The sequence below is a fragment of the Schistocerca cancellata genome, chromosome 8 (genome assembly GCF_023864275.1).
Source record: "Schistocerca cancellata isolate TAMUIC-IGC-003103 chromosome 8, iqSchCanc2.1, whole genome shotgun sequence".
NCBI classification, from domain to species: Eukaryota; Metazoa; Arthropoda; class Insecta; order Orthoptera; family Acrididae; genus Schistocerca; species Schistocerca cancellata.
Window position 1 is genome coordinate 331,190,791 of NC_064633.1, and position 22,788 is coordinate 331,213,578.

At 43.6% G+C, this 22,788-nt stretch overlaps 1 protein-coding gene across 1 annotated transcript in view; it reads right to left on the reverse strand.

The window, feature by feature from the left end:
- Positions 1 to 22,788, reverse strand: part of LOC126095014 (acetylcholinesterase-like) — a 96,713-nt gene that overhangs the window by 54,953 nt on the left and 18,972 nt on the right. The window contains exons 2-4 of the mRNA XM_049909673.1: positions 22,531 to 22,665; positions 13,976 to 14,255; positions 8,383 to 8,568 (exon numbers count right to left, since the gene is read on the reverse strand). Of these exons, the coding sequence (XP_049765630.1) occupies positions 8,383 to 8,568; positions 13,976 to 14,255; positions 22,531 to 22,665 (601 nt within the window). The remainder of the gene's footprint in view (positions 1 to 8,382; positions 8,569 to 13,975; positions 14,256 to 22,530; positions 22,666 to 22,788) is intronic.

Consider the following 22,788-nt stretch of genomic DNA (forward strand, 5'->3'; position numbering starts at 1 on the left):
AATAGTGTTGAAAATAATATAAATTAAAAGATGAGCGGAACTCGATCCAGCGATCCACCCATTACGGAACTTGGACGCTAAGCACATAATCGCCGTCAGCTCTTTGTCAAAAACTTCTCTTGCGATTTTCTCGAAATCGCGTAACTACTACGTCTTACTACTTGCACACTATGTATCCTAATGGACCATTAAAAGTGTACAAAATTTGAAGTAAATCTGTGATCCGAAAGTCGTGGCCTTCCATTGTTACTTGCACAAAACCGACTGAAGTTACAGGGGGAAAAAACGTAAATTAGTTACAAACTACTGCGTGAACACACTTTCTTCAACATGTAAATGTCACTACAGATATTCGGATTTAGGTTATGTCATTTTCGATATGCCTGCCATCATTGGAGATGATGGGGCGCAGACGAATAGCGAAATTCTGCATGACCAGCTGAAGTGTCGGAACATCGATGCTGTCGATGGCCTCCTGAACGGCTGTTTTCAGCTCAGGGGTGTGGTTTGGATTGTTGCTGCACACCTTGTCTTTAATATAGCCCCACAAAAGTGAGTCGCATATATTCAGATCCGGAGAATATGGTGGCCAATCGAGGCCCATGCCAGGCCGCATTCTGGCTCTGGAGTCCCCACAACCCCAGAGCCAGAATGCAGTCCTCAAAGTACTCCTCCAGACATCAAATCTTCACCTGCGTCGAGGGGTCGTGCTACGTCTTGCACAAATCAGATCTTGTCGAAATCACGGTCATTTTGGATAATGAGAATGCAATCATCTTCCAAAACCTTCGCGCACTGTTCGGGAGTCAAGGATTATTGTACCGATTATTCCGTGACTGGATATTGCACGCCACACAGTCACCCTTTGAGGGGGAAGAGACTTCTCGATCGCGAAATGCGGATTCTCAGTCCTCCAAATGCGCCAATTTTGCTTATTGACGAATCCACCAAATGAAAGTGGGCTTCGTCGCTAAACTAACCCATAATGTGCATACTAATTCCCATCATGACCCGCAGCCAACCGTGCAGTTTGAACGGCCTAACACAAATCGTTCAGGCGCTATGACAATTTTATTTCATACAGTTCTATAATTGTCACCCTGTATTAGTCGCGAGCGTAAATCTTGATAGTGTTTGTGCAGCGTCGGCTGCCCCAACATTTACATGTAGACGAGAAGTGATTCTGTGTTCGATGTTTAGAAATCAGGTGCGAAGTATTGTGGTTCAGTATTTTAAATTGTGTTCCTTTTATAAAGAGAACGCCAACAGCAAGTTGTGCACTCCTGCAATTTAATTTAATCTGTATATATTGCACACATGGGTGAGATCTTACCGCAAACTTCACTCTTTTGAACTTGCTGAAGTGGTCGTTGATTGAGGTAAAGATATTTTTTTATTACGGTATCTTTTGTCGATATGGGTTATCTCAGGGGGTTGAATTTATTTAACGGCACCATTTCAGAGACAGTTCCCCAGGTACGGTTCTCTAAGTACCACCTGATGTTGTTGTTGTTGTGGTCTTCAGTCCTGAGACTGGTTTGATGCAGCTCTCCATGCTACTCTATCCTGTGCAAGCTTCTTCATCTCCCAGTATCTACTGCAACCTACATCCTTCTGAATCTGCTTAGTGTATTCATCTCTTGGTCTCCCTCTACGATTTTTACCCTCCACACTGCCCTCCAATGCTAAATTTGTGATCCCTTGATGCCTCAAAACATGCCCTACCAACCGATCCCTTCTTCTAGTTAAGTTGTGCCACAAACTTCTCTTCTCCCCAATCCTATTCAATACCTCCTCATTAGTTACGTGATCTACCCACCTTATCTTCAGCATTCTTCTGTACCACCACATTTCGAAAGCTTCTATTCTCTTCTTGTCCAAACTAGTTATCGTCCATGTTTCACTTCCATACATGGCTACACTCCATACAAATACTTTCAGAAACGACTTCCTGACACTTAAATCTATACTCGATGTTAACAAATTTCTCTTCTTGAGAAACGCTTTCCTTGCCATTGCCAGTCTACATTTTATATCCTCTCTACTTCGACCATCATCGGTTATTTTACTCCCTAAATAGCAAAACTCCTTTACTACTTTAAGTGTCTCATTTCCTAATCTAATTCCCTCAGCATCACCCGACTTAATTTGACTACATTCCATTATCCTCGTTTTGCTATTGTCGATGTTCATCTTATATCCTCCTTTCAAGACACTGTCCATTCCGTTCAACTGCTCTTCCAAGTCCTTTGCTGTCTCTGACAGAATTACAATGTCATCGGCGAACCTCAAAGTTTTTACTTCTTCTCCATGAATTTTAATACCTACTCCGAATTTTTCTTTTGTTTCCTTTACTGCTTGCTCAATATACAGATTGAATAACATCGGGGAGAGGCTACAACCCTGTCTTACTCCTTTCCCAACCACTGCTTCCCTTTCATGCCCCTCGACTCTTATAACTGCCATCTGGTTTCTGTACAAATTGTAAATAGCCTTTCGCTCCCTGTATTTTACCCCTGCCATCTTCAGAATTTGAAAGAGAGTATTCCAGTTAACATTGTCAAAAGCTTTCTCTAAGTCTACAAATGCTAGAAACGTAGGTTTGCCTTTTCTTAATCTTTCTTCTAAGATAAGTCGTAAGATCAGTATTGCCTCACGTGTTCCAACATTTCTACGGAATCCAAACTGATTTCCCCCGAGGTCGGCTTCTACCAGTTTTTCCATTCGTCTGTAAAGAATTCGCGTTAGTATTTTGCAGCTGTGACTTATTAAACTGATAGTTCGGTAATTTTCACATCTGTCAACACCTGCTTTCTTTGGGATTGGAATTATTATATTCTTCTTGAAGTCTGAGGGTATTTCGCCTGTCTCATACATCGTGCTCACCAGATGGTAGAGTTTTGTCATGACTGGCTCTCCCGAGGCCATCAGTAGTTCAAATGGAATGTTGTCTACTCCCGGGGCCTTGTTTCGACTCAGGTCTTTCAGTGCTCTGTCAAACTCTTCACGCAGTATCTTATCTCCCATTTCGTCTTCATCTACATCCTCTTCCATATCCATAATATTGTCCTCAAGTACATCGCCCTTGTATAAACCCTCTATATACTCCTTCCACCTTTCTGCCTTCCCTTCTTTGCTTAGAACTGGGTTGCCATCTGAGCTCTTGATATTCATACAAGTGGTTCTCTTCTCTCCAAAGGTCTCTTTAATTTTCCTGTAGGCACTATCTATCTTACCCCTAGTGAGACAAGCCTCTACATCCTTAAATTTGTCCTCTAGCCATCCCTGCTTAGCCATTTTGCACTTCCTGTCGATATCATTTTTGAGACGTTTGTATTCCTTTTTGCCTGCTTCATTTACTGCATTTTTATATTTTCTCCTTTCATCAATTAAATTCAATATTTCTTCTGTTACCCAAGGATTTCTATTAGCCCTCGTCTTTTTACCTACTTGATCCTCTGCTGCCTTCACTACTTCATCCCTCAGAGCTACCCATTCTTCTTCTACTGTATTTCTTTCCCCCATTCCTGTCAATTGTTCCCTTATGCTCTCCCTGAAACTCTCTACAACCTCTGGTTCTTTCAGTTTATCCAGGTCCCATCTCCTTAAATTCCCACCTTTTTGCAGTTTCTTTAGTTTCAATCTGCAGTTCATAACCAATAGATTGTGGTCAGAATCCACATCTGCCCCAGGAAATGTCTTACAATTTAAAACCTGGTTCCTAAATCTCTGTCTTACCATTATATAATCTATCTGATACCTTTTAGTATCTCCAGGATTCTTCCAGGTATACAACCTTCTTTTATGATTCTTGAACCAAGTGTTGGCTATGATTAAGTTATGCTCTGTGCAAAATTCTACAAGGCGGCTTCCTCTTTCATTCCTTCCCCCCAATCCATATTCACCTACTATGTTTCCTTCTCTCCCTTTTCCTACTGACGAATTCCAGTCACCCATGACTATTAAATTTTCGTCTCCCTTCACTACCTGAATAATTTCTTTTATCTCGTCATACATTTCATCTATTTCTTCATCATCTGCAGAGGTAGTTGGCATATAAACTTGTACTACTGTAGTAGGCATGGGCTTTGTGTCTATCTTGGCCACAATAATGCCTTCACTATGCTGTTTGTAGTAGCTAACCCGCACACCTTTTTTTTTTATTCATTATTAAGCCTACTCCTGCATTACCCCTATTTGATCTTGTATTTATAACCCTGTAATCACCTCACCAAAAGTCTTGTTCCTCCTGCCACCGAACTTCACTAATTCCCACTATATCTAACTTTAACCTATCCATTTCCCTTTTTAAATTTTCTAACCTACCTGCCCGATTAAGGGATCTGACATTCCACGCTCCGATCCGTAGAACGCCAGTTTTCTTTCTCCTGATAACGACGTCCTCCTGAGTAGTCCCCGCACGGAGATCCGAATGGGGGACTATTTTACCTCCGGAATATTTTACCCAAGAGGACGCCATCATCATTTAATCATACAGTAGAGCTGCATGTCCTCGGGAAAAATTACGGCTGTAGTTTCCCCTTGCTTTCAGCCGTTCGCAGTACCAGCACAGCAAGGCCGTTTTGGTTAATGTTACAAGGCCAGATCAGTCAATCATCCAGACTGTTGCCCCTGCAACTACTGAAAAGGCTGCTGCCCCTCTTCAGGAACCACATGTTTGTCTGGCCTCTCAACAGATACTCCTCCGTTGTGGTTGCACCTACGGTACGGCCATCTGTATCGCTGAGGCACGCAAGCCTCCCCACCAACGGCAAGGTCCATGGTTCATGTGCGTGACTTGGCTAAAGGGGCCCTGTGATCTACCGACTTACCGGAACACTGATATAATGAATTGATTTATGCTATTGATTTGTGGATAAAGTGCAACTCTGGTACCTTCGCTTAAATTACAAGTAACTGTTTTAAGATGTTATGGCATGCTGGGTAATTGTGTTTTTTCTCTGTTTTAGGGCTCTAAAACCTAATCGTTTCTTTACGTCTGTCTAAATCTGCGAAAGGCCTGTTTAGACCTGTGGTGAATGTAAATAATTCTTACATCAACTTCTGGACGAAGTTTTTCAGGGGTGAGTCTGTTAACTTCTTTCGTCAGATATTGGTTTGCTGTTCTGGTGCTGTAATTAAGTTGTTGACTGCAATATAACACTTCTAATCGGAATTTTGTCAGCTACTAGTTCTGAATTAATTGAACTCTGAGGCACAGAGATCCTTTTAAGAAAAAAAATATTCTGATATTTAAGGCGTCTGATTTACTTGTTAGTTATTTTAAAACTCTCAGCATTTACCTTATAAGTGTTTATAAACGAGTGTGCTCAGGTTACCAGTGTGTGCCTTGTATGAAATTATTAGTGTGAAATAAATTGTGAAACTTCATTTTGCCGAGTGTAGGCTTGGCATCTTACCACTCCCGGATCCCCGCATCCTCACCATTTCACTCTGATACTAAACGTAATCTAAAAAGTACCTCAACGTTATATAAGCATGCATCTAAAAGATGTACCCCTGAAAAATCGGGTGATTATGCTGAAAGTAACTTTGTAGTTGAACCGTTGTACGATCGGCAACTCGCGCCACGTCTCCTCGAATAGAATCTTTGGCGTGAAGGGGGACGTGGCACGTTTGCCGCAAATGTCATGGAGGCCGTTTCCCAGGAGAGGCAGTCAGTGAACCAACACGGACAGCGCAAGTATGCAGGGCAACGGCCCAGCTGTTTGTTCTGCAGCGCGTGTGACTTGCAAGTTGACCTGGCTGAGCATCTGCCGGACACGAGAGACGTGCACCGGAAACGGGAGTGGACACATGACTCCTTTGGCCGACCGGGTCTGGATGCGAGCGGTGGGTCGTCGTCATCCACAAGTCTCGTGGAGGCTCCAAGTTTTTCCACTGTTTGTCGTCGCACAGCGGCTTTGCATGCTCGGTGAGCTACATTTAGTTCGTTTCTTCGGTGTCGAGACCACAAGGCATTCGTAAAGACTGATCTTCCGCCCCAGTGAGAGATGTGATAATTGTGGCTTTTCGCTTCCTGCACATTTTGGTGCCCTGCTTCTTCTATATCGAACTCAGTTCAGCCTCCTGTTGTTCCCTGTTCCTGCGTCTGGTCAGGATATTTGAGAAGCGTGTCACTCGTATCAGAACATAGTAGCTTCTGTTTGGTACTTGTCATAGAGCTGTGATTTGATTGTGTATTTTACAATATTGGGGTTTTGTAAATTTCTTTTCTGTTCAGAGTGTTATTAGTAAGGGCTTCCAATATACAGGGTGGTCCATTGATCGTGACCGGGCCAAATATCTCACGAAATAAGCGTCAAACGAAAAAACTACAAAGAGTGAAACTTGTCTAGCTTGAAGGGGGAAACCAGATGGAGCTATGGTTGGCCCGCTAGGTGGCGCTGCCATATGTCAAACGGATATCGACTGCGTTTTTTAGAATAGGAACCCGCATTTTTATTACATATTCCTGTAGTACGTAAAGAAAATATGAATGTCTTAGTTGGACCACTTTTTTCGCTTTGTGATAGATGGCGCTGTAATAGTCACAAACATATGGCTCGCAATTTTAGACGAACAGTTCGTAACAGGTAGGTTTTTTAAATTAAAATTTTTATTTTAGTATAAAATAAAGAAATATGAATGTTTTAGTTGGACCACTTTTTTCGCTTTGTGACGAACAGTTGGTAACAGGTAGGTTTTTTAAATTAAAAATCACAAAGCGAAAAAAGTGCTCCAACTAAAACATTCATATATCTTTACGTACTACACGAATATGTAATTAAAAAATGCGGGTTCCTATTTTAAAAAACGCAGTCGATATCCGTTTGACCTATGGCAGCGCCATCTAGCGGGCCAACCATAGCGCCATCTGGTTTCCGCCTTTAAGCCAGACGAGTTTCGTTCTTTGTATTTTTCGAGTTTGATGCTTATTTCGTGATATATTTGTCCCAGTCACTATCAATGGACCACCCTATATATATATAGGGGCAAATCTTGTTGCTCGTATTTTGGTAGGTTACATCATACTTCCAACTTCCAAGCCAAGCTTGTGTTTAGGTAGTTGAGGTTCGCCAGCCAATCGTTCGCGTCTTCCATCCACCTGTTTTCTGTCCCGCGCCTGTTAAGTATTTACCTTTTCCAACTCGTGGCGTGATTTGAAGCTGAATCTCGGTTGGCCGCTCAACTTCTTTACTATCAGGTGTAAGTGGGCGTAGCAGACTTGTCCAATTGCTCTATTATCTTTCAGTAACTTTTCACAGCTGTTTCGTCTACGCTGCCAGCGTGTAATCTGGTAATTGACGTTTTTTACTCGTTTTGCTTAAATATTAGTTCTCTGTTCATCAGCCTATCATTGTACGTTTTTGCTTGAGGTTTGTTCTCACTGGTTGCTTAGAAAAGAATTGTGGTGAGCAGCGTATCGGGCCTGCCCTAAGTAATTTCTGATCCATTCATCCGCACCACATTGTTCGAAGCATGGTGGCTTCATATCAAGCACCTTTAATTATTTTGGTTTCCTTTCAATGAAATCCTTTTTAGGAAAATTTGAATTATTTGTTCTATTTTGGTCAAATGGGTTCTAAAGATCTTATTGGCCTACTTGTTTTGAAGATTGTATGCTTAGAACCTTCAAAGAGGTTGTTATGTAACTTCATTTGATGAAATATTATCTTGCTTCTCTTATTGATTTTTTTCTGTAAATATTTCAACAATAGTAACTAGTGACACACACAATTTGCATACTTTTGGAAAGAGAATAACATTTGTTGTAAATTTAAACTTTAATACTTCATATTCCCATGAATGACTTTTGGAGAGTAGAGAGCAATTATTTCAATTAACATTACAACTGTTTTGTTATTTGGTCTCACTGAAATATTTGATAACATTGTTGGTCGATTATCAGCAGTTGCTCTTAAATTTTTATGTAATTATTGGGTTTGTCTTAGTATGTCAAGGTCCTGTTGACCTAACTGATAAAATTATTTACTCTGAGGAGCACTAATAAAAATCTTAATATCAATAATGTTCAATCCTTTTTTTGCCCAGTCCTTCCACTTCCAGGCAACCTTATGCCAGTAATGCATGCCAATATTCCTATGTATAATTTCTGATTTAATCAAGGTTATATCTTCATTTTTGCACAACTAGCCATCTTGAAGAAACACACCCTCTGTAAACAGATAACCTGGAAGCCATTTCACTGGACAAGGAAATGGCTAGTGTAACAGTAAGCACCCAAGAATCTGATGTTTGACTCGCAGAGGAAGGACTAGTAGTCTTATGCAGCTTGCTGAGCATCCTAATCAACATAGACAGTGATTAACTAAAAGCAGTGCGCTTTCAAAGTGTGTGTGGCAACGGGAGCCGGCATACCCGCAGACTGTGGAGAGGTGAAGTGGTGCGAGGCGGAGCAACCGCCGGCGCTCTCGCCTCCAATGGTGACCCTGGCGGGGTCGCCACCAAAGGCCGCAATGTTGCGCTGCACCCACTGCAGCGCCATCTGCTGGTCCTTGAGGCCTGCGTTGCCTGGTATCACCTCATCCTCCAAGCTCAGGAAACCTGTTGGCAGATGACGACAGAAACTTTTTACATAAAAGTGAAGGGAACATCCTTTTCTTGAAAGATGTTGGACTGTACCAGATAAACCCAATGTCTCAGAAAATCGGTCATACAGACATAGACGAAAGGGATACTTTAGCGCACCAGAAAAATCAGCGTTGTTTTGGTCTTTTTGTAGCTCATTCGAGCTTTTTGCTGTCGAGGAGATGTCTCAAGTTGCCACTACTCCTCACTTTACCACTTTGTCTCAGGATCATACTCAGAGATCCAGGATTCATCACCTGGGAACACGCAACTGAACCATTCGTGGTTATTGGCAATCCTCTCAAGAAGATAGTCATACACGTTTCTTCAATTGTGGTTCTGCTCAATTGTGAGGTTCTTTGGCACCATTTTGGCACAAACCTTTTGCATCTGCAAATCTTCATTCAAAATCTGATTTACAATGAAGGTATTTAAGCTTAACAGATCTCCTATAATCAAATGGCTCTAAGCACTATGGGACTTAACATCTGAGGTCATCAGTCCCCTAGACTTAGAACTACTTAAACCTAACTAATCTAAGGACATCACACACATCAATGCCCAAGGCAGGATTCGAACCTGCGACCATAGCAGCAGTGCAGTTCCGGACTGAAGCACCTAGAACCGCTCGGCCGCAGCGGTTGGCTGTCCTGTAATCCTTATTGATAAATGTTTGTCCAATCTCACAAGAGCACGCACATGTTCGTCTGTTTTTGAAGTTGAAGGTCTCCCTAAACGAGTTTCATCTTCAACGTACTCTCTGCCTTCCAAAAATTATTTGTTACAGCGAAAAACTTGTGGTCTTGATGAAGAATGTTCCCCATAAGCCTTATTCAACTTTTCAAAGGTCGCACTCGCGAATTTCCCAAGTTTAACAGAAAATTTGATTGCATAATGTTGCTCTAAATTCTGCTGTTCAATTTTCGTACATACAACAATAACACAACTTGACTGATGGTGCTCTGAAAAATCACGTGATGGCTGCATGGAGTTGAAATTCCGAGTGAGCATCTGGAAGGAGCGAACACACCAATCTACACAAGTAGAACAACACAGCGCTGCCAAATCGCTAGCAGTGTTGTCGGTCTCATTACTTTTGTCAGAACTGGCACAAAGCGGTGATGACAGTGCAGTGGTGCACATGTGCCAGTTGACTGTATGGAATCACAGCAGTAAGGTCAGTCGACTTGGAGATGCGGCACAGTAGCACTATCGTGTTTGGACGTTCTCAAGACCACACAGTAAATAAAGTTTTTCAGCTTGTTTTTGTTTCGAAGTGGACTGTCCAATACTGGGTTACAGTTTCAGAGCATTTACATTTCATTAGCAAGTAGATCGACTCCTACGTAAAAAGATTACTTATTACTGGTTTAACACAAATTGCAGTCTAATGTGCAAAGAAGAAAGGGGTGAGTCCTCATTAGTTACAAATTTTCTTTATTGTTTCTCTCCTTATTTCTGACTCTTTGAAACAAACGTAATTATCGAATTTAAAGTGTCACACCACCTATTCATACTGGGTACAGGAGAAACAGAGGAAAAACATTTATTCTATGTCCTTGAGTAATCACCGAGAAGACATTACATATAAGTGAAGAAATGCTATCCACTTTCATTGACATGCAGAAAGCTTTAGATAATGTAAACTAGCTGGTAATCTTTTATGCCCTCAAAATTGAAGGAAGCTACAGGTACTGAAGTTTACAGGTGGACATTGTGAAGGAAACTGCATGCAGTCCACATCTGGACTGAAATACCTCGAAAAACTCCAGTACTCAACAATGGAGAAACTCAAAAGCAGCTGAGTGGAGGCATGTAGTGTGGGCTAACAAGTAGCGGCCGGCCGGTGTGGCCGAGCGGTCCTAGGCGTTTCAGTCTGGAACCGCGCGACCGCTACAGTCGCAGGTTCGAATCCTGCCTCAGGCATGGATGTGTGTGATGTCCTTAGGTTGGTTAGGTTTAAGTAGTTCTAAGTTCTATGGGAGTGATGACCTCAGATGTTAAGTCCCATAGTGCTCAGAGCCATTTAAAACTTGTTTTTTTTTTTTTTTAACAAGTAGCGACTTTGCTCCTTTTCAAATGTTGTGGGGCGTTGAGTGCACCGACAGACTGATGAAACATTTTACCAGAGTGTGTAGAAAATGTAGTTCAAGCCAGCCAGTTTTATGGGAGTGTTTTTTCTGACCATGGCTTGAAAAATGGTTCAAATGGCTCTGAGCACTATGGGACTTAACATCTATGGTCATCAGTCCCCTAGAACTTAGAACTACTTAAACCTAACTAACCTAAGGACAGCACACAACACCCAGCCATCACGAGGCAGAGAAAATCCCTGACCCCGCCGGGAATCGAACCCGGGAACCCGGGCGGGGGAAGCGAAAACGCTACCGCACGACCACGAGATGCGGGCCCATGGCTTGAGTTTACTCATTTAGCTTACCATGAAAGTCAATGATCAGAATGTTTATTGCAACTTTTTCGATGACCAAGTGCTGCCCTTCCTTCTGCGTCTTCATTATGAGAATGCTCGGGGCTCTCCATCTTCCGGTATGACGACAACAGTGTGAAGTAGGTTTCGCGTTTATGCTTCCAGTTTCTGGAACACTCAGGAACACGATTGCAATTCGACTGACCCACTAACTCATCCAGTATTAGTCCCATAGAAAAGATTGAAAGAATGTGTGATGTTATAAAAGAAATTACTCATATCATTGAAGCACTCCGTCATCAGGCTACAAGTGGCCCATCGGGACCATCCGACCGCCGCGTCATCCTCAGATGGGGATGCGGATAGGAGGGGCCTGTGGTCAGCACACCGCACTCCCGGCTGTTACGATGGTTTTCTTTGACCACGGCCGCTACTGTTCGGTCGAGTAGCTCCTCAATTGGCATCAGAGGCAGAGTGCACCCCGAAAAATGGCAACAGCGCATGGTGGCCAGGATGGTTACCCATCCAAGTGTCGGCCACACCCGAGAGCGCTTAACTTCAGTGATCTGACGGGAACCGGTGTGACCACTGCGGCAAGGCCGTTACCCTCACATTATTAAGGGAGAATAAAATTTAATTGGGATTGGAATTTAATAGTAGCAAGAGGAAGAGAAGGAAAAATAGTAGACTGGAGAAACAGTAGTGTATTGATGGCAAAGAAATGGAACAGGAAGCGCAGGAAGCTGGTGGTGGTAGGTTCCTATGGGACCAAACTGTTCAGATCATCGGTCCCTAGTAGGTTTACATACTACTTAACCTAACTTAAAATAACTTACGCTAAGGACAACACACACACCCATGCCCAAGGGAGGGTCGAACCTCTGATGGGGGGGAACCGCACGAACTGTGGCAAAACGCCTAGACAGCGCGGCTATCCCACGTAGCAGCACAGGAAGGAGTTTTGAACAGAGGGTCATTTAATCATCTCTGTCACTTGGTTAAAGAATCATGAAAGATGGCTCTATACGTGGAAGAGGCCAGGAAACATGAAAGGTTTTAGACTGCTTATATAACGTTAAGCTAGAGATCCCTGAACAAGATTTGAAACAGTAAGACGTTTCCAATGGTAAAGGTGAGCTCTGACATAATTTATTAGTTATGAGCTGTACGTTACCAGTAAAGAGTTTGTAAAAAGGTAGGAAATCAAGAAGATGTGACCTGCTTAAGTTTCTGTTTACTTATTTGTTGGACTTGGGTTGCATGCAAACAGCTAATCCGAACACAGGGTCTTAAAAAGATAAAAAGCTGCAGGTCCTTGGTGAATGATATAGAAACCGAAAATACAATGTCATGGACAGTTCAGGCATAATAATATAGGCAGAAATACTTCGGTCCATTACGACAACAGTCAGATTTCAAACACACAAAAACACCAGTACACTCCACGCTTATACACCACTCGTGCCCAAACTTAACAGTTACAGTTTAATTTACACTTTTAAAACCTGATCCATCGGTACTTTTTTATTTTTTGAGTCATCAGTCTTCTAACTGGTTTGATGAAGCCCACCAGGAATTTCTCTCCTGTGCCAACTTCTTCACCTCAGTGTAGCACTTGCAACTTAGCCCTCAATTACTTGCTGGATGTATTCCAATCTCTGTTTTCCTCTACAGTTGTTACCCTCTTCATCTCTCTCTAGCTCCACGGAAGTTATTCCCTGACATCTTAACAGATGTTCTACGATCCTGTCCCTTCTTCTTGGCACTGTTTTCCACACATTCCTTTCCCCACCGATTCTCCAGCGAACCTCCTAATTCCTTATCAGTCCACCTAATTTTCAACATTTTCCTGTAGCATCACACCTCAAATGCTTCGATTCTCTTCTGTTCCGGTTTTCCCACAGTCCATGCTTCACTAGTATGCAATTCTGTGCTCCAAACGCACATTCTCAGAAATCTCTCCCTCAGAATAATGCCTATGTTTGACGTCCGTAGACTTCTCTTGGGCAGGAATGCCCTTTTTACCAATGCTAGTTTTCTTTTTCATGTCCTCCATGCTCCCTCCGTCATGGGTTACTTTTATGCCCGGGTAGCAGAATTCCTTAATTTGATCTACTTCGTGATCACCAATCCTGATTTTAAATTTCTCGCTGTTCTCATTTCTGCTACTTCTCATTACTTTCGTCTTTCTTCGATTTAACCTCAGTCCATCTTCTGCGCTCATTAGACTGTTAATTCCATTCAGCAGATCCTGTAATTCTACGTCATGTCCACTGACAATTGTCATAAGGAAATCTTACCATTGATATTCTTTCACCCTGCATTTTAATACCACTCTTGAACATTCTTTTATTTCCGTCATTACTCCTTTGATGTAAAAATAGTATACAGCCTTTTTAATCCGTGTGAGGATATAAAATACTCAATAGAGTAACATCGTACGATATGCGGTTGTAATTACGTGCAAAAGGAACGAAAAACGGAGAGAAGTGGTCGGATCAAAATTTCTCTTACGCACATTCGTCAACGTTTCTTTCCCTACCAATGCTATTAATACTGCTGGTAATCCTACAGTTTACCACGTCATTTATGTACAGTCCAGAAATTACCGAACTGTAGTTTCGGTAGAGCGCAACTCTAGTCCTTAGTCAACTGCTCAGATTTCTCATTCGCCATAATCCCAGCAGGGCTCTCGATCCAGCAAAGTGACATCTACGTATCGGTGTTGCTCATCTCAGCAGCAGCTATTTGGTACCTAATACGAAAATAAACGCTACATTTTCTACGTGCATACCGAGCCGCACACTACAGACAGACGCGGCAGAACGAAGCTAGTTGCGGGTGTGTCACGTGGTACACTGCCCCTCTGTACTATACATCGCCACACTAGTCGCCTCCTTTCGACAACAGCTCAGCCGACGCGGAAGCAAAGGAAAGTTTGCAGAAGTGACTCACCGAACGCGGCGAGCCGGTAGTTGATGGTGACCACGATGATGCCGTGCTCTAAGAAGAAGTCCGGGCCGAAGTCGGCCTGAGTGCCGCCGCCTGCTTCGTAGCCGCCTCCTGGGATCCAGACGAGCACGGGCAGCGGCTCGCTAGCGTTGTTGGCCGCCTCGTGGGGCACGAACACGTTCAGGTAGAGGCAGTCCTCGGAGCCGGCGCCCGCCTGCAGGCACACCGGGAGGTCGCGCTGCACCCTGCGGACGCCTTCCCAGCTGGCTGGTGGTCGAGACCTCTGCACCAGAGACGCCTCGTCAGTCACACTCTCTCTGAATCACAGGGAACGAGGCTGCGTTCGTTGGCTTATTCAAGATGTGAGAAATAGTCGTAAGGTTTTAATTGCCATCTCAAAAAAATATGGAGTAAACCGAAGTGTGCATAAGTTCGTAGCGTTTTTGCATATTTTCAATAAACACAACGGATATAGATAACAGAGACTTTAGTCGTCAATACTCTACTGGCCATTAAAATTGCTACACCAAGAAGAAATACAGATGATAAACGGGTAGTCATGGACAAATATATAATACTAGAACTGACATGTGATTACATTTTCACGCAATTTGGGTGCATAGATCCTAAGAAATCAGTACCCAGAACAACCACCTCTGGCTGTAATAACGGCCTTGATACTCCTGGGCATTGAGTCAAACGGAGCTTGGATGGTGTGTACAGGTACAACTGCCCATGCATCTTCAGCACGATACCACAGTTCATCAAGAGTAGTGACTGGCCTATTGTGACGAGCCAGTTGTTCGGCCACCATTGACCAGATGTCTTCAATTGGTGAGAGATCTGGAGAATGTGCTGGCCAGGGCAGCAGTCGAACATTTTCTGTATCCAGAAAGGTCCGTACAGGACCTGCAACATGCAATCGTGTATTATTCTGTTGAAATGTAGAGTTTCGCAGGGATCGAATGAAGGGTAGAGCCACGGGTCGTAACACATCTGAAATGTAACGTCTACTGTTCAAAGAGCCGTCAATGCGAACAAGAGGTGACCGAGACGTGTAACCAATGGCACCCCATACCATCACGCTTGGTGATACGCCAGTATGGCGATGACGAATAGACGCTTCCAATGTGAGTCGACAAACACGGATGCGACCATCATGATGCTGTAAACAGAACCTGGATTCATCCCGAAAAATGACGTTTTGCCATTCGTGCACCCAGATTCGTCGTTGAGTACACCATCGCAGGCGCTCCTGTCTGTGATGCAGCGTCAAGGGTAACCGCAGCCATGGTCTCCGAGCTGATAGTCCATGCTGCTGCAAACGTCGTCGAACTGTTCGTCCAGATGGTTGTTGTCTTGCACACGTCCCCATCTGTTGACTCAGGGATCAAGACGTCGCTGCACGATCCGTTACAGCCATGCGGATAAGATGCCTGTCATCTCGACTGCTAGTGATACGAGGCCGTTGGGATCCAGCACGGCGTTCCGTATTACCCTCCTGAACCCACCGATTCCATATTCTGCTAACAGTCATTGGAACTCGACCAACGCGAGCAGCAATGTCGCGATACGATAAACCGCAATCGCGATAGGCTACAATCCGACCTTTATCAAAGTCGGAAACGTGATGGTACGCATTTCTCCTCCTTACACGAGGCGTCACAGCGACGTTTCACCAGGCAACGCCGGTGAACTGCTGTTTGTGTATGAGAAATCGGTTGGAAGCCTTCCTGATGTCAGCACGTTGTAGGTGTCGCCACCGGCGCCAACCTTGTGTGAATGCTCTGAAAAGCTAATCATTTGCATATCATAGCATCTTCTTCCTCTCGGTTAAATTTCGCGTCTGTAGAACGTCATCTTCGTGGTGTAGCAATTTTAATGACCAGTAGTGTATTATTCTGTAGTTTCCTTCACTATTTACAACAGCTTTTCAATGCTGGTGTTACTTTTCCATTCGCGATTGTAGAAAACACGTGATTTTGAGGCGAAGAACTCGCTTAGCCATATTCGAAGCGCATTTTCATCCGGAAAGGATGTTCCGTGAAAGTTGGTTTATAGGCAGCAGAAAAGGTTAAAATCTGAGGTCACAAAATTAAGTGAATGAGGTGTGTGCTCAATGACATCCCAACACAACTCCTTTGTATCTTTTTTTTCAGTCTACCAGAATGCGGGCGGGCGTTATCCTTAGGTAGCTTCACTTCACTCAGTATTATTGATCGTTGTTCTTGGATTCCAACTGCAAGACGGCTCAGTTGCTGACGATAAATGTCAGCAGTGGTGGTTACACCTCGGGGAAGCAATTCGTGGTGCATAACACAGTCGCTGTTCCACCAGATGCATAACGATATCTTCTGTGTATGCGGGCAGGTCTTTTTATGGGAAGTTGCTCTTTTATTTGGGCTCTGCCAATTACTTTCTTATACTTACATTAGCTTCATGAGACCATTTCTCGTCGCCAGTAACGATACAGTGTAGGAATGTTCGGTGTTTTTCACGAGCCAGTTAATGACAAGCAAGCAGAGATGCACAAATAGCCACCCGCTGATTTATGTGATTTTGGCTTAGAGCTTGCGGTACCCACACACCCGATTTTCTAACCTTCGCCATTGCATGCAAATGTCGCACAATGGTGAAATGGTCACAGTTCGTCACATTTTCCAGTTCTCGAGTACATTGACGCGCAACATTGTGGACAAATATCTTTAAACGATCTTCATCAAACACCGAGTCACTAGTGTCAAAACGATCCTTCTTAAGACGAGAAACCATTTTCTTGCCATCCTCTGTCCAATGGCAGTATTCCTATACATGGCGCAAGTGTTTCTGGCTGCTTCCGCTTCTCTCACCCCTTTATTGAACTCAAACAGAAGAATATGTCGCAAATGTTCCGATTTCTCCACTTGTCACTCCATTTTCTAGCGTCCAGAGCTCCACTCACTATCTCCAAATGACAAAATGACATATATAAACTCAAATAGCAGCAATGTACTACATATTAAAATGACAAGCGATAAATAAACTCTTAGTAACCGGAATATCAACATGCAAAATAAAAACGCTACGAACTTATGCATCAATATCATATTTGCCGTCTTCTGTATAAGGTATCTGAAGGGTTTCTTTTGAACAGTCTGTGTTTCATAATCCATTAAGACGGGACAGGCAGGTTTCACATCTAGAACGAATTGCACAGCACATTTTAGCCCATTCCATAGAGGACGGACTTTAAACAGGTGACACCATCTGAGCTCTTTTTATTACGCTATCTTCAGCCTATGATGCAATTCAGTATTGTATAGTGCTCCAGAGGACCTACATTATGACATTATTATGGCTTCACAAATATAACTGACACTTTATTGCACAGTAAAAGGTCCTTTGTTGAGTTTCAAAGAATACGAAATCGTTGGAGGAACCAAGGGACATTTTTGTGTCCTGTACTCTTTAATCGAGCGAGATAGCGCAGTGGTTAACTCATTGAACTCGCATTCAAGAGGACGACGGGTCGAATCCGCATCCGGCAGCCGCATTCAGCCATCAGATTTAAGTTTTTTGTAATTTCCCTAAATCGCCGTAGGCAAATTCTGGGATGATTCATTTGCGAGGGTACAGCCGATTTCCTTCCCCATCCTTGCAACACAACTTGAAGCTCGACTGAGTCGTGTTCGACCACATCGTCAAAAGCACGATGTTTTGCTGTTGCACGACAATGCACGGCCACATGTCAGTCAAAAAACCATGTAAGCGATCACAAAACTCGGATGGACAACCTTGAAACACCCGCCTTATAGTCCTGACCTGGCTCCATGTGGTTATCATCTCTCTGGGAAACTGAAAGACTCTCTTCGTGGAACAAGGTTTGAAGATGATGACTACCTAGTGCACGCTGCCAAACAGTGGCTCCAAGAGGTTGGTCCAGAATTTTACTGTGCGGGTATACAGGTGCTGGTTGCAAGATGGCATAAGGCAGTTGAGAGGGATCGAAATTATGGGTAGAAATGAAAATATTGTTCCTAAAGGATGTATCTATACACTATAGAACTTTCACACATGTAGAATAAAAGATGGATTTTAAAAAAGAGTAGTGTGCATTTCTTTTGGAGTTACCCGAGTATATCACTAAGTTTAATGGCCAGTGCTTGATTTCTTCAAGCTTATAATAGTCCAGTCCAGTCACACTAATGTGACCACCTGTCAAAAGCCCGAAAAATCACCTGTTGCAGCACAGACCGCTGTGTGTGAATTCCTAAGGGACCAAATTGCTTATGTCATCGTTCCCTAGACTTACACACTACTTAAACTAACTTATGTTAAGAACAACACACACACCCATGGCCGAGGGAGAACACGAACCTCCGGCGGGAGTGACAGACCGCTGCAAGACGTGCATGAAGAGACTCAGTGAAGTTCTGGAAAGTACTGACAGGGATGTCGTGCCAAGTCGACTACAGTGCCGTGGCCAGTTGGAGGATCAGTGTCGTGAACAGCCGGATCGAGGTGGTCCCACGGATTCTCGACTGGGTTTAAATCCAGAGAGTTTGGTGACCAGAGGAGTACGCTAAACTCATTCTGGTGCTCTTCGAACTGTACATGTATACTGAGTGCAGTGTGACGCGATGCACTTCCTGATGGAAGATGCCATCGTGCTGACGAAAAACAAACTGCATATGGGGAGTGGGGAGGGGGGGGGGACACACTTGTGTCTTGCAGAATGACTGGATCACCCAGGGAGCGCCACTAACATATTCCTCAGACCATAACGCATACAGGATGTTTTCACTCAGACGTTTCGCACAATACACGCCAAGGATGGATCATAAAAAGTGGTTCATCTGAAAAAGTCACCTGTTGCCACACCGTGGACATCCAGTTGCGGTACCGGTGTGCAATTTCCAGCATTTGTCGCCGATGAACAGTAGTCAGCTTGGGTGCATGTAACAGGTGTCTGCTGCGGAGGCCCCTAGGCAGCAACGTTCTCTAGACGGGCGTTGAGGAGTGGTTGGTTCATCTGGACGGTTAGTTGCTCGACAGTTGCACGTTGCCCGAAAATCAATAATCCTGCCCATTTCAACGTCAAATAAATCGCTCGGTTTCCACATCACGACAACGACTGCACTGTTTCGCGCGTCCCCTTGATGCACTTTATATACGCTCCACTGCTAGTGTTGCTACTTGCGGCCTGTGAGTGGTCATTGCATGTTGACTTCTAACATAGGCGGTGGTCGCATTAATGTGACTCCACAGTGCAAATCTTTATGACTAACGCTCGTACACGAACTCACGAAGACTGACATTGTTTTCCTCTCTATAAGGCCAACCATGAGAGCAAATAAACAAGTGGTAAAGGCATTTTTTTAAATGAAATTTTTGTTGCAGAAACACATTGCAAGTAATTTCATTTCTCTACATAGTCTCCGCCAACCTCTTTTCACTTGGTCCATTTCTATTCAAGTTTCCTACACCGCCTTCAGAAGAACACTTGGAGTCCTCCTACAGGTGCACCTTCATCTGGCCTACGTTGTGAAAATCACTTGAACCTAGGTCAGGTCTGTATTCCAGGTCGAAGATTTTGAACGCAACGGATTGTTCTTTCAACTTAATGATGGCGGGTCATATTCTGAAGCAAAAACACACCATTTGAAAGTTTCCCACGCCTCTCCGTTTTGATTTTGGGTTTCAGATCTAATATTAGCTCTCAGTACCTGTCGCTAAACACCGTTTAAACTGTAAGTAAGTAATGAACCAGCCGCGGATCTTTAATATCCCGAACCACTTCATCATCAACTTTCATAAAGAAACTTGACTTTTGAAATTTCCTTCTGAAAGCGGAGATGGAGGTTTTCGTTACATACTCTGTCGCTTAATCTATAATCTGCTTAACATACCCATGACTAATGACGCTTATTACGCGACTGAGAATGTCATCCTTCCTTTTCAAATCCCTTTAAATATGATTCCAACATTTCCATACGTTTCTGTTTGTGTTTGTATGTTAGTTGATGTTGTACCCAGAGAGTAAAAACTTTACGATACATACGAAATACTCGGAAAACTGCATGTGATGAAGTGTGGCGAACGATCAGTTCATGCGCTGTATCAGAAATTCTGGCACGAGAACCATTTGCTCAGCTGTCTCGAAGTTACCGTCCGTTTTCTAAGTGGAGGTCTACCAGAACGCTCTTCACAGCGGATACACATCTAATTTTACAGTGATTTGACCACTGGTAAATTTTTAGTCCGCTAACACAGCTCTCATCAGCCTTCGTATTCATTCCGTGTATAATGTCCACAGTTTTAATCCTTTCAGACTACAGAACACGAACAACTGACGCACGTAACGGAATACCCTGAAATCTTTATAACTGAAGATACTCGCTGTACCGATACACCTGACGCACGAGGACGACAGTAAGAGAAGATATGTAATTACTGAGACTTTTCTGTCAACCCGTGGAGCAGAAACATAAACTGCCCTCACTTATTGACTTGCCCTCATAGAAATTGTACAGAAACCAGACAGCATTTACAAGAGTCGTACGTAGGACATGGAAAGGAGGCGGTGGTTGAGGAGGGAGTGAGACACAGCTCTTGACTATCCTCAATGTTACTTAGTTTGTGTAATGAGCAAGCAGTAAAGGAAACCAAGATAAAATTTGAGCCAAATTACATGTGGACTTAACCGCAAAGTTTACATTACGAATACATTTGTATTAACTTCATACTGAAATTAGTGAAACGCGTAACCAAATATGTAGAATGTTCCCGCGGACTACTTGTTTCAGGGCTCAGGTATATTGGACCGTTATTGCACGATTTCACCTTTGTCAGTTATCGCTATTAAGTAAGGTAAAAACTTGCATAATGTAATCTCCTAAATTATATCTTCTGGTGAACAAAAATTGTTGGTTGAATATATCACTAGTAAGGGGAGTATACTCCACTTACTCTCGCTGTCATTTTGTATTACCTAACATTTTATGCCTATTTTTGCTATAATTAATTTCTTATTCTGAGTCCGTAGTTGCCTTTTTTGGAGGTTTATCTCCGAATCCCTCGCGGACAATTATTTAGCTATTTTGTTTAGCTTGCGCCACAGCGATTAAACTCATGCAATGTTCTACAGTGAGGTGAAGGAAGTCACTGGATACCTACTAGTATCGTGTCCGACCATTTTCACGGCTTAGTGCAGCAACTCGACATACCGTGGATGTCCCTAGAAATCCCCTGCAGGGATATCGAACCATGCTGTCTCTATAGCTGTAAATAATTACGAAAGTGTTGTTTGTGCAGGATTTTGTGCTCGAACTGACCTCTCTATTATGTCCCCTAAAAGTTCGATGGAACTGACATTGGGCTATCTGGATGGTCAAACCATTTGCTCAAATTGTACAGATGTTCTTCATACCAATCGCGAACAATTGTGGCCTGGTGACATGGCGCATTGTCATCCATAAAAATTACATCGTTATTTAGGAACATGAAGTCCATGAATGGTAGCAAATGATCTCCAAGTAACCGAATGTAAGCACTTCGAGTCAATGATCGGTTCAGTTGGACAAGAGCACCAAACCCATTCCTTGTAAACATAGCCCACACCATCATGGAACCACCCCCAGTTTGCACCGTGTCTTGTTGATACTTGGGTTCAGGGCTTTGTGGGGTCTGCAGCTCTTACCGACGGAAATCGGAACTCCTCTGACCAGCCACGGTTTTCTTCTCGTCTAGAGTCCAGTCCGTATTGTCACGAGCCCAGGAAGGGCGCTGCTGGCGATGTCCTCTGTTAGCAAAGGCACTCAGGCAGGTCGGGGGCTGCCTTAGCCCATTAACGTCAAATTTCGCCCCACTGTGCTAACGAATACGTTCGTCGCACGTCCCACATTGATTGCTGCGATATTTCAACAGTGTTGTTTGTCTGTTAGCAGTGACAACTCTACTCAAATACCGCTTCTCCCTCTCGGTCTGTGAGTTGAGGCCGTCGGCCTCTACGTTGTCCATGGTGAGAGCTAATACCTGAAATTTGGTATTCTCGGCACACTTCTGACACTGTGCGTCTCGGAAAATTGAATTACCTAACGATTTCCGAGATGAAATGTCCCATGCATTTAGCTACAGCTACCATTCCGCGTTCAACGTTTGTTAACTCCCATCATGCGGCCGTAATCACGTCGGAAACCTTTTTGCACGAATCACCTGAGTACAAATGACAGCTGCCCTTTTATAGTTTGTGTACGTGCATACCGCAGTCTCATGACTTTTGTCATCTCAGTGTATACTGTTCCATTCCATATTTCAGCTCATCCATATTCGGTGAGGCGTATGAATACATTCTCGGACAGTATGGCCTGGTGTTCAGATTCCTCAAAGGCACAGCAGTTACCTAATAATTCTCCGTCCTGTTCTGTCGAGTACATGACGTAAGGCCAATGTCCCATACGAAGTGCAGGGAAATAACATGCCATTCTGCCGAATATTCCTCCGGGAAAGCCAGAAACAAGACCCAGAGCATCTGTTAATTACAGCTGACGCGCCGTTGTAGTGCAGATATTGCTACTCACCGCGAACCGCAGCTCCCCGATGGGCGGCTCAGCGAACGGAACGGCGATGAATCGGCGGTAGGTGGTCCCCAGAATGGTCTGCTGGAGTTCGCCTTCCAGTTCACCCTGCTCCACCGTAGCGTACACGTACTGCGCCTGGAAACGAATAAGCATTGCGTTTTACATGACTACCGCAATTGTAATCCGCTATCACACTTGTTAAATACCTGAGAGAAATCCTTTAATAGCTTGCTTGATAGTGATCAATAAATGACGGTG